The 13,129-nt window shown below is 42.8% G+C and overlaps 1 protein-coding gene across 1 annotated transcript; it reads right to left on the bottom strand.

Moving 5' to 3' along the window:
* Window positions 1-3,973: 3,973 nt before the first annotated feature.
* LOC132403861 (microsomal glutathione S-transferase 1-like) lies at window positions 3,974-12,697 on the bottom strand. The gene is made up of 4 exons (XM_059987608.1): window positions 12,518-12,697; window positions 12,275-12,415; window positions 7,300-7,400; window positions 3,974-5,919 (listed from the first exon to the last, which is right to left on the bottom strand). Exons 2-4 carry the CDS (start codon window positions 12,389-12,391, stop codon window positions 5,673-5,675), a joined length of 465 nt encoding a protein of 154 aa, XP_059843591.1. The 5' UTR covers window positions 12,392-12,415; window positions 12,518-12,697; the 3' UTR covers window positions 3,974-5,672.
* Between the last annotated feature and the right edge of the window lie 432 nt (window positions 12,698-13,129).

Genomic DNA, 13,129 nt, shown 5'->3' with positions numbered 1-13,129 from the left:
AATGAGAATGTAGAGAATAAAACAGGTTAAAGATTGGTGTAAAAACATGCTCAAAAGGCCTTTTTCTCTGCTTTACCTCTGTGACAAGAGCAGCACAAGGGCCTAGATTTTATGGTCAGAAATGAAGTTTGCTTTTTTTAAAAAAAGTTATAAAAATGGAAGAAAATGAAAAATCATTTTTGAAGAATTAGTTTTAATGTTTGCTTGATATAGCCAAAGAACTTTATAAACATGTAAAACAGCTTCTGGGGTAGTAATTAGTTATATAAGCAATCCAAAAATTTAGATCAAACACCAAGGGTTTTAGTTCTACGCTCAATCCACAGAAATAGCCCTGAGCTTCCAGTTGGCGCCCACGTTCCACCTTCCCCGAAAACCAACCTGTTTTCTCTTCCCAACTCTGACAAAATGTCTTAGATCTGAAGCATTAAATATTTCTCTTTCCATAGATGCAGCCTGACCTGCTGAGTGCTTCCAGCATTTTCTGTTTATACTTCAGCTTGCAACTGTCTTAAAATTTATGACAGTTCAAAAATTCACTTGATTTAGTTGCAGGTTGCTAACAGTTCTGAATCACAGACAGCAACTTCATAAGTTCAATATACATGACTGAACATGGAAATCCTGACATTTTTGCCTGTTTCAGCAATTTCTGAAAACATTATGAATCATGCCAAAATGTTTTTTTAAACCTAAGCAACAGTCCTCAGTAGATCTCACCAGTGGTCCTTTGAACATCATTGAAAGTTCCTAGAACTCCATTACCTCAAGCCTGGCTGCAAAAGGAACGGAGTTTGGCATGGAGCTAGCAATCCTATCCCGTAAAAACTCCAGAGCTACAGAAACAGCAACTGAAGCTCCAATGATCTCATTCCTGGAAGAGAAAGGATCTTTGTCTAGATAATTACATCTGGGGGACAACTTGAAAGAATGCCCCAGAACAGAGGACTCTGGTGAGCCACAGTTAGCGTCCAATGCCTCGAAAGGGATGACAGACTCAAGTAAGAGTTCATGTTCTAATTTCAAGCCATTTCTATCATTACTATAACTAATTATCTATTCTCCCTTCAGGAAGCTCATAAGGCTCTCCAATTATTTCTAGACAACAGACCTAACTAGTTCCCGTTCTCCACCCGGTTGAACTGAAATTCACACTGAATAATTTCTCTTTTGGCTCCCCAAATTTTCTCCAAACCCAAGGGGGGAGCCATGGGCATCCACATGGGCTCCAGCTACGCCTGCCTTTTCTATGTTCCAAGCCTACACTAGTAATGCTTCCCAACTCTTCCTGCTGAAATTATCAATTTCATCAAATTGTCTACCACTTTACACAATGTCCTCAAATTTACTCGGACAATCTGACACCTCTCCTATTTCTCAATCTTTCTGTCTCCATTGAAGACAGACTGTCTTGATATCTTTTATAAACCTACCGACTCACAGCTACGTATCTTGACTTCCCACCCTATCACTTGTAAGAACTCCTCCTCTTTCTCAGTTCCTCCATCTCCACAGACGCTCGAATGTTACTCATAGACTTCTGTTCAGCATTCAACACAATCATCCCTCAGAAACTGATTGGAAAGCTGAGCCTACTGGGCCTGAACACTTCCCTCTGCAACTGGATCCTAGACTTCCTGACTGGGAGACCTCAGTCAGTCTGGATCAGGAGCAGCATCTCTGACACCATCATACTGAGCACAGGGGCCCCCCAGGGCTGCGTGCTCAGTCCACTGCTGTTCACTCTGCTGACCCACGACTGTGCTGCAATACACAGCTTGAACCACATCATCAAGTTCGCCGATGACACAACTGTGGTGGGTCTCATCAGCAAGAACGAGTCAGCTTATAGAGAGGAGATGCAGTGGCTAACGAACTGGTGCAGAGCCAACCTGTCTCTTAATGTGAACAAAAGAGATGGTTGTTGACTTCAGAAGGGCACAGAGCAACCACTCCCCACTGAACATCGACGGCTCCTCGGTAGAGATCGTTAAGAGCACCAAATTTCTTGGTGTTCACCTGGTGGAGAATCTCACCTGGTCCCTCAACACCAGCTCCATAACAAAGAAAGCCCAGCAACATTCTCTACTTTCTGTGACGGCTGAGGAAAGTCCATCTCCCACCCCCCATCCTCATCACATTCTACAAGGGTTGTATTGAGAGCATCCTGAGCAGCTACATCACTGCCTGATTCGGAAATTGCACCATCTTGGATCTCAAGACCCTGCAGCGGATAGTGAGGTCAGCTGAGATCATCGGGGTCTCTCTTCTGGCCATTACGGACATTTACACTACACGCTGCATCTGCAAAGCAAACAGCATTATGAAGGACGCCACACACCTCTCATACAAACTCTTCTCCCTCCTGCCGTCTGGGAAAAGGCTCCGAAGCATTTGGGCTCTCACGACCAGACTATGTAACAGATTCATCCCCCAAGCTATCAGACTCCTCAATACCCACAGCCTGGACTGACACCTTACTGCCCTATTGTCCTGTATATTATTTATTGTAATGCCTGCACTGTTTTGTGCACTTTATGCAGTCCTGGGTAGGTCTGTAATCTAAGTCTAGTTTTTTTTAATGTAGCTCAGTCTAGTTTTTGTACTGTGTCATGTAACACTATGATCCTGAAAAAATGTCTCATTTTTACTAGGTACTGTGTTAAGTACCCATGGGTATCTTGTACTGGTCACGTGACAGTGGTGTTGAAGCTATACTGGACTTAAGGTAGTGGTCTTATGAGGTGAAGTGACGTCATTTTCCCGCCAGTAGAGGTCATGTGACAGGTTTTTTTTAAACTATAAAAGGAGGGACCCTCCCTGTGAGGAGGGGCAGTTCGTGGCTGGATTTGCCAGTTTGACTCCATGCCACTGTGTGGTCCAAATTATGATGCAATTTGGTTGAAAGGTGGAGTTTTATTTAATGCCTAAAGTTTAAAAGGTCATTGCTGGCAGTTTCTTTATAATACTGCCAGTTAAAAATCAGTGGAGAGTGAAGATCGGAGTTCGGGAGCGAAAAGATCGAGGAAAGTCGATTTCAACCGTGAAACAGGTTCGACCTTGTTTGATCCTCATTCGGAGGGAATTTGTTGGCTGTGCCCGTGTTAACCCCTGTGAATAATAGCAGAAAGGGTTGGGTACAGTTGTGGAAAGGAAAGGTCAGCGCCTTTAAGCAGTTTCATTTTCATCTTCGTAAATTCTCCGGGAAAAGTACAGTTCGACTGGGAACCGCAACAACATGACATGAAAGAGAATTTAAATCGTCTAAAAAGTCTCTCCTTTAATGGACTGTAAGCATTTTGAACTTTTGCAGGACTACTTTGAAGAACTGTTTTTGCAACATCGCTTTAAGAACTGTTTTCACTTTATTCCTTCAAGAACTGTTTAAGCTGCCACACTGCAGTTGATTTATGGTTACGTTAGTAGTTTGTTTACTTTTGGGGGTTTGTTTTTCAGTGTTTAATAAATGTTTTATTTGTTATAAAAAAAACCCTGCCTCACTTATATATTTATTGTTGCCGAATCCGTAACAACTGTACCAGCAGTTATGGTCAAAATGCCAATAAAAGTGACTTGACTTGACTCCACCACATCAATTCTCAGGTTAAAATTTTCCATTCCAGAACACCTGAGATGTATTTATTCTTTATAAACAGGGATTCCCTTCCTCTACCATTAATGCTGTTCTCACCTATATCTCCTCCCAGTTTCTTACTCCATTCCCCATTCCTCCTCACTTGGCTTCACTTATCATCTACCAGGTTGGACTCCTTCCCCTCCATTCCACCTTCTCTTTTCCTTTCCAGGCCTGATGGAAGGTTTCAGCCTGAAACACCAACCGTTTATTCTCCTCCATAGATGCTGCCTGACACGCGAAGTTCCTCCACATTTTGTGTGTTGCTTTGGATTTCCAGCATTTGCAGAAACTCGAGTTTATAAAAAGTAGCTTAGCTTTGTTAAGCACCACAGCATGTTTACTTCAAGTATTTATTGACAGAAAATACAATGAAAAGGTGACTGGAAAGAATTTCAACAATTTTCATTCTTTTTAGCAAAAATAAGCATTTTAGCAAAATTCTTCCAACTATATCACCATAAGTGACACATAGCAAAACAGTGGATGTGTTAATGCGGGTATTCAGCATGGGGCGGTGATGTCAGAGGAAGCACCAAGTGATGACTATTAATTAACAATAACAATGCTAAAGTAAGTTTGGGAAATGGTATGTAATAGGGTGAAAACAATACATTTGCACCTGGATCGTAGACAGTTTTTACTTACTACAATGGATCAACAGAGATTAGGGGTATGAAAAGCATGTGCCAACTTTGGGCTAAATCCCATCAAGAAGCTGTGATGGTACAATTGATCTTGTGCTATCCACAGAGTACTTCAACATTACCAGATCTCTCTGTCAAACAATGTGATGTTAGTACTTCCAGCAGGTTTGGAATGATTTAAAAATATATATCTGAACAACTACGGCAATGATCATTCTTACTGCACTGGTCTAAACACTTTTCCCATCACTTAGCTGTGGTGCTGCATGTACGGTGTTTCTGAGCAAATGTTTTAAGTTATAGAGATGCACCAAGATTCAGTCCAATAACAGAAATAAGGTCTGCATCTTAAGAACATGGCAACTGTGATTTAAAAAGTTTGCTACAGTAGCTGAAGACTTGTATCATAATAGTCCATCTAACTCCAATTTTATTGCACCACAGGTTTAACCCAATTGAATCTGAAATCCATACATTTTTAGGCATTATATGTGCATTTTGGACTCACTAAACCGGAATGTTCACACTTACACAATTCCAAGAAATAATATACTCACAACCTGCTGAGGTAAAAGCTAACACGTCAAATCTATAAAACAAAATTGAAGCAATGCCAATCTTGTTTCAGGTCAAGTTGCATTTCACCCAACCCCGAGAGAATAGCCTTGTACCTGCCATTCCCACTCTCCATTCGTTGGGTCCTTCCCTGGTTTATGACAAGCCTGATTTCCTGAATGTCTCTCTCACTGAGAGACAGCAGTGTCTGGCTCACCTAAAATATTGAGCAATAGTTTGAAAAGCTGATAAACCTTTCAAAGTACTCAGATTGCAAAAGCAAAAAAAAACTTTCAAACAAGCACGAGTCATCAGCCCAAAATGAACATATCTCAACCCCAACACATGTGAATAAATCCCTTGTGTGTTCAATTAGAACCATGATTAAATGCTGCTGGTTCAGCTGCACATTTATATTTAACTTAGGTTTTGCCAGCTTATTATCTATGGGTCAGTTCATTACAAGAAAATGTCCAATTTCCAAATGCATTTATTAATCTGTGATAGGTTGTGGAAGAACAGACATAATGTCGACTGTGAAAGCTGGCCAATACACACTGCTGAATAATTATGTTTAAAAACAGCTTCCCAAACAGGTTTTTCCAGTTGGTGAAGGAACAGCCACAAGCTCAGCTCATATCCACAAAAGCAAAGCTATCCTGCAACTTGCTTTGTCTTCCTTATGACCTCATTTTTTTCTCCCAACAAATCAAACCTGGGTTTTGTACTTGCGCTGTTGTTATTAAATACTATTAGTGAGGATAAGAACTAAAGAATGGAATCCGGGAAATAAAAGTAAAGCTAAAGAATGCCCGGTGTACAATTGTTGTTTTCATTCAAAGGTACAACCCTGCCTTCAGCACTCTGTAAGCCATTGAAAAGGTAGTTATCAAACCGACAATCCAGCTCAAACCTCGTGAGGGCTGGGGGAGAGGAAGCAGATATGCAATACTGTGGAAGATCCTGGAACCAACAAAGATTCTGAAGTGCAGTAGAGCAGTGGTCAGGTTCGGCCCCGTCAGTGTGTACAAGAGTCCGATGCCAATAAATGGAACAATATTTTCCAGGTCATTCTGGTGACATCTGTAAGGAACAAAAGAAACAAGCACTCAAGTTTGGTTTAAACACACAGAAGTTAACACTTTCAAATTAACGAAACGTGAATGGAAGGCTAGAGTAGGAAACAGTCTTTTTGCACTTCCTGCTTTAATCTTACATCCTTGATGTCCAAAATTAAGTCACTATCTCTTGAATGTACTCAGAGGTTGAGCTTTCCCAGCTTTCTTGTACAGGGAATTCCAAAGATTCAATACACTCTGGGACTAAGTCTATGCTTGTTGCGACAGGCAAGCCTACTAAGAAAGCCAGCCTTTTGCAGCAGCGTCACTGCACATTACAAACGTGATAAGCACAAGGTAACAAACTTGGATTAGCATTAACTATATAACTGCATCACAAAATACACATGATATTAATTAGTACATGCTGAGAGAAACTAAAAATATAGCTACACAGGAGATTCTGGATACGCTGGCAATCTTGAGCAACACACAAAACGCTGGATGAACTCAGCAGGTCAGGCAGCATCTAAGGAGGGGAACAGTCAATGCAGATTGGAGGACCACTTTGACATGCACCTTCACTCTACCTCAAAATGCAGGATCTTCTGACAGCCAATCGACTTCCCATCCTTAGTCTGACCATGACCTCCTCTAGAGCCATGAGGAGCTCAAACTCAGGTTGGAGAAGCAATACCTCATACCTCCATTTGGGTAGCCTCCAACTTGATGGACATTGATTTCTCAGACTTCAGTCAATTCTACCCCCCCCCCCTTTGCTTTTTCAATTCTCTCCTCTTCTCCTCACCTGCCCAATCTTCTCCATGATTCTCCTTCTCCTTTCCTTTCTTTTCTTTCATGGTCCACTCCATTCTCCTATCAGAATCCTTCTTCTTCAGCCCTTTACTTCTACCACCTATCCCCTCCCAGCTTCTTACTTCTTCCATACACCCACTTCCTCCTCACCTGGTCCCACCTATCACATGCCAGTTTGAACTCCTTCTGCTCCTCCCACCTTTTTATTCCAGCTTCTGCCCCCTTCCCTTCCAGCCTGCATCATCAGCTGTTTATCCTACTGCTAGATGCTGCCCAGCTCTGAGTTCCTCCAGTACCTCGTGTGTTTTGCTCAGAAAAATGGCACAGGTAGCACTAAGGTTAGATACTCCAGCCACCAGTAAGATCATGCCTTATTCCTCTAAACTCAAGAATGTTTAACACTTCATCATGTGACATCCCTCCTCCCGCACAAACCAAGCAATCAATCCGCTGAACCTTTACTGCACTCCCTTTATTGTAAGTACATCTTTCCTGTGTTTTGGAAAGTGGCGATGTTCAGCGTCCCGAGTGCGATCACACTAGGGACCTGCATGAATTGTGTTTTCTTTCAATCACAAACAACCCTTACCTTCTCACACGCTCCACATCGGGATCAGTCTTCAGCATTTTTTTCCTGGTTTCTTCATCCCCGCCAGCATGCAACGCAACATCTTCAGGGTTGGAAAAGGCCTAGTCATAAATCATGTTAGATAAAGGTTATTTGTTAATTGAATGAAAGCATTGTTCATCCAAGTCATACAATGTGTAAATCTAGGAATGCTTAACTTCTGCTGTCTTCCAGAATACTTTAGTAATTATAAATTTCAGAAATGGATGCCAAAAGTATATCCTATTACAAAAAGTAGTCTCGGGCCATTAACTTTAAAAGACCTGTATTATAGACAAAAAACATAACTTTCTTCAGTCTACCACTATCATAAGTAGATATTAGTTCAAATACTAATCTGCTATTTATACCCTGCTGGATTAATAATACTTAAAACTTGAAGAAAAACAGGATACAAGCATAGGTGCAGTCAAAATGTAAACTTTAAGCAAATTTTATGTTTCCAATTGATCATTTATGCTATTGTTTTGGGTGGCAGGGTGGAGATACATCTCTACCAAGGAAGTGTAAGGCACCTCTTCCCTCCACTAGCCTGCAGGTCACCCCTGGGCAAGCTGTAGCACCTGCTTAGCCCCTCGATCAGGGTGGATGGTCGTATGAGCGGTTGGTGCATATCACTAGTCATTGTTATGTGACCACTGACGCCAGGCAGACCATCTCTGAAGAGTGTTGATAATGGTTGCAGTCACCTGTCTTGTAAAGGCACTGCCCTGAAGGCAATGGCAAACAGACTTCTGTAGAACAATCGTGATCATGATTGATCCTGATCACCCACATCAATATGGCGCGGCACATAATGATGATGATACTGTTTATTCCTTGTGTGGATGAGTTTTGACAGGAATAAATCCAGTCAAAAACAATACATCTTTAGCAAAGCATTTACTTCAGCCCTTAAAAGGAAATACAGTGATACGAATAATTTTATGCTGAAATTTGAGAAAAGAATGTGCATTTCAAATTATTCTGAATACAAGACAATAAAAAGACAAGTCCCCACACAAAATGTGGAAACTAAGACAGTGATCCACTGCTGAGACTTTAAATGCTACATGAATTTAAATAGACCAACTGGACTTGAAACATTTCCTTTTCCACAAGTCCTCTATGACTTCATCAGTATTTCCAACACATTGTTTTTATCCCAGATTTTCTCGCACTGATTTATTTATTTATTTTATTTTTTTAAATATAAAAGACAGGGACAATTTGATTGCAAACTCAATAGCTAAAAAGTACAATAAAGTGCCAAAACATTATTAAGTTAAAATAGAAGCAAATTCAATTCCTTCTTCCCACTAAGAAGCATTTAGCCAGGTCACATGGTTGACCAAGCAGTGACGTGAACTTCCACAATAACTTTACAACCATGAACCTTGTACATCAAGATTGAGTAGAAATAAACATGGTGTTTTCCACACAAGGCAAAATGAAATTCAAGGTGACAGTTATCAAGGTTTCTTCACTGAAATGGATTTTCATATCTTTAGAGCATACAGTAATTATCTTATAATATTTTGAAGAAATACTTGGCAGAATTACACAATAATCAAAATCAACTTTATATTACACCTTCCACACGTTATATCCTTCACATCTACAGTTATTCTCCTCACATTTTAAAATATTCATATAAATATCCTATAGCAGCATTACCAATGATTCCTGCAAAACAAAAAAAATCGTTAAACTTTCAAAATGTGGCACTAATCTCTCAGTTCTTAACTTTCAACTGCATCGTTGGTAGAGTAGAGACAACTAATTTCAGGATCCACTGAGTAGTTAGCAAAGCTAAATGAGAACTAGCCCAATCCAGGGGCTTGGCATCAGATATTTCACATCGTTCAGACACAGGTGAGTGGAAGCAAAAGGGACCAGCACTTACACATCCACATAACAGTGGACCAAGATGAGGGGAAAAAAAAAGATCGGCGGGGGAATGAGGAAATTGATATGTCATTGTTGGTGAGGTAGATTACATTCCCCTATCAATAATGGGAAGAAATAGTGTTTGGAATCAACTATGAAGGCACCAGGGAATACCCAGAGGGCACAACAATAAAAGAAAAACAGCTACTAGTTAAAAGCTGATCCAGTCTGCAGCATTGCCATAAATATTTCAAAGCAGCCAGGAAAGTACAGAATTTGGGGTTTAATTGGTAGAACTATAGAGAACAGTATCAAGCCAAACGGGGCTGGGAGTCTGTGACATAAAAACAAGCAGCAAGGCTGAAATACGATAGTCTAATTTTGTTTTAAAACAAAGTCAGAGAAGCAGTTGAAGCGAAACAATTTCAGGCTGTCATACCTGAAGGAAGAAGAAGTTGCCCCAAATGGTAGTTGAAGGCAGCAATACATAGAAACCTGTGACCTAATGAACAGATGATGGATGGAAAGAGTGCAGAAGACTCAGTAAATCTATGACCACCATGTTGTCAAAACCATTAATGCTACAACACCCAAGAATGAGGCAAAACTTGTCAGTAACAGACAGACTGTGTGGTGGAAGCAACACTTCAATGACTCTGTCCCTCAACTCCCATCTCACAGCAACATGCTCAGTCCAGTCTTATCAATTCTAACCACCTGGAAGTTGTGAAGAACCAGATCCCTCCTCAGAAATAAGGGCTTAGAAGCAGTTGATATCCCTGCTCAAGTCCTAAAACAGTGAAGCCCACCAGTCACAAATTCGCCATCTCACCATTAGCTTCCAGGAAGAGAAATATTTACCAGACACCTTAGCGGCACCATAATCATTGGCATCTTCAAAATGGAGACATATCTGACTGCAGTAACTGAGATGTCATAACTAGGGATACTGACCCGGGAGAAACTGCCACACCGTCCTCCAACAATGAAGGTTATATAGTGGCACCCTGAAAAATATGGGCCACTTCCCTAAATTCAGGAGCTACCCTTCAGTGAAAGCAAGCATCAGTGATGAAATCCAACACTAGCACAGTCTTTGACCAAGGTAAAAAAAACACTTCACGGTCTTTCAGACAAGAGTGATCCACTATCTTGTATAAGCTTCTGAAACCTGGACTACTCACAACAGGGATGGCAAAACACTGGGAAGTTGCTACCATTGTCGTCCCCACAAACTCCTTCAACTTACTGGAAAGACAAAGTGAACCAATGTCAGTAATCTCTCTCAGGTCAACATCCTAGTACAGTACTGGCACCCCACAGTAACACTCATTTGATTCTGGATGGCCAGAATCACCTGCCCAGCCTATCACTCCCAAGACACACACACTATTTTGAGCTCAATCAGGGAACTACACCGCAGATGGGCAAAGAACATATCCATAGCTTTTTTTAAAAAAAGAAAAAAAATACAAAAACCCACTGAACTTTTGCCCATGAGTACTCGGAGAAGCAATTCAGGATAGCATTCATTTCGAGGTCTAGAATATAAAAGCAAGAGTGTAACGTTGAAACTTTATAAAACATTTGGGTTCAAAGGGGGTTCACGAAAATGATTTCAAGACTACATGGCTTGTCATATGAAGTATGTTTGATGGCTCTGGGCCCGTATTCACTAGAATTCAGAAGAATAAGGGGTGTCCTCATTGAAACCTGTCGAATGGTGAAAGCTTTCAAACTGAAGCACAGCAAACTAGGATAATTTGCAATTCTTTGGCTCACTCACACAGTTAATTATTTTTAATAACCTTCTTCAATGTTGATGATGACATCACCTATTTTAGGTATCATCCACAAACTTTCTTATCAACACACACAAAATGCTGGTGGAACACAGCAGGCCAGGCAGCATCTATAGGAGAAGCACTGTCTATGTTTCGGGCCGAGACCCTTCATCAGGGCTAACTGAACGGAAAGATAGTAAGAGATTTGAAAGTAGGAGGGGGAGAGGGAAATGCGAAATGATAAAAGACCGGAGGCGGTGGGGTGAAGCTAAGAGCTGGAAAGGTGATTGGCAAAAGGGATACAGAGCTAGAGAAGGGAAAGGATCATGGGACGGGAGGCCTCGGGAGAAAGAAAGCAGGAGGGGAGCACCAGAGGGAGATGGAGAACACGCAGTGATGGGGTAAGAAGGGGAGGAGGGGCATTAATGGAAGTTAGAGAAGTCAATGTTCATGCCATCCATCAGGTTGGATTCCACATCCCAATCCCATATGTCTACCTGTGGCCTCCTCTACTGTCAAGATGAAGCCACACACACAGGTTGGAGGAACACCACCTTATATACCGGCTGGGTAGCCTCCAACCTGATGGCATGAACATTGACTTCTCCAACTCCTGTTAATGCCCCTACTCCCCCCATCCTTAATATATTTAGCTTTCTCCCCCCTCCTTTTCTTTTCTCTCTTTCTGCCCATCACTCTGCCTGTTCTCCATCTCCCTCCGGTGCTCCCCTCCCCCTTTCTTTCTCCCGAGGCCTCCCGTCCCATGATCCTTTCCCTTCTCCAGCTCTGTGTCACTTTTGCCAATCACCTTTCTGGCTCTCAGCTTCACCCTACCCCCTCTGGTCTTCTCCTATCATTTTGAATTTCTCCCTCCCCCTCCTACTTTCAAATCTCTTACTATGCTTCCTTTCAGTTACTCCTGACGAAGGGTCTCGGCCCGAAACGTTGACAGTGCTTCTCCCTATAGATGCTGCCTGGCCTGCTGTGTTCCACCAGCATTTTGTGTGTGTTGCTTGAATTTCCAGCATCTGCAGATTTCCTCGTGTTTGAACTTTCGTATCATGCCCTGTTGATGTAAATAACAAGCCACAAAATCCTTAGCACCGAACTATACGAAGTGCAAAACAGACCAAAAACTACTTCAATCTGTAGCTTAAGTCACTGCCAATGCAATAACTTTGCGAAACACGCATCCTTGCACAATGTTCAGTAAGTAACTAAAATAACAAATGTTTTCATTTTTAAATCAGTTATTGCAGTATTCCTGACGTTGGTGACCTTACCCGACGAGTCATCCTGAAATAACCGGTCAGGGGTCCCATTAGCATCATCTTCATTAGCACGATACAGGCGTACGTGGAGTAGGCGAGGAAAACATCGCTTTTCATGAACTCGGACATTTCCAAACCGGAGATTAACAAATGCTAGATGGGGAAAGCACACAGTAAATTCACAGTTAGTCTTTCAAACCCGCCTTAAAGCTTCACTCAGGCAACAAAAGCGTAAACGCAAGTGGAAAAGTTTACATTCAACTTGAAAATCAGCAATGCAGAGGTTGCACTGGCCCCACTTCTCCCACAGTCCGCTCTGCGCCCGACCCCTGCCGCGCAGCCCGCCGGGATACTGGAGCTCCGCCCTCCCCAGGCCAGTCCTCCCACCGCCGGCTGCGCCCGACCCCTGCCGCGCAGCCCGCCGGGATACTGGAGCTCCGCCCTCCCCGGGCCACTCCTCCCACCGCCGGCTGCGCCCGACCCCTGCCGCGCAGCCCGCCGGGATACTGGAGCTCCGCCCTCCCCGGGCCACTCCTCCCACCGCCGGCTGCGCCCGACCCCTGCCGCGCAGCCCGCCGGGATACTGGAGCTCCGCCCTCCCCGGGCCACTCCTCCCACCGCCGGCTGCGCCCGACCCCTGCCGCGCAGCCCGCCGGGATACTGGAGCTCCGCCCTCCCCGGGCCAGTCCTCCCACCGCCAGTTACGCCTCACTCGTGGCAGGCAGCTCCCCGCAAAACTTCTGTGGTTGTGGGGGTGAATGTTGGTCTTGCTGAACCCCCTGTCAGTAAAATAACTCGATGCACAAATTAGTAACTGGATCTTTCTGTGTATCTTGTCCGGCATAGGATATCTCTGTACAGGTTATT

Source organism: Hypanus sabinus, chromosome 13, assembly GCF_030144855.1.
Source record: "Hypanus sabinus isolate sHypSab1 chromosome 13, sHypSab1.hap1, whole genome shotgun sequence".
Classification (NCBI taxonomy): domain Eukaryota; kingdom Metazoa; phylum Chordata; class Chondrichthyes; order Myliobatiformes; family Dasyatidae; genus Hypanus; species Hypanus sabinus.
This window is presented reverse-complemented; position numbering and strand designations above follow the sequence as displayed.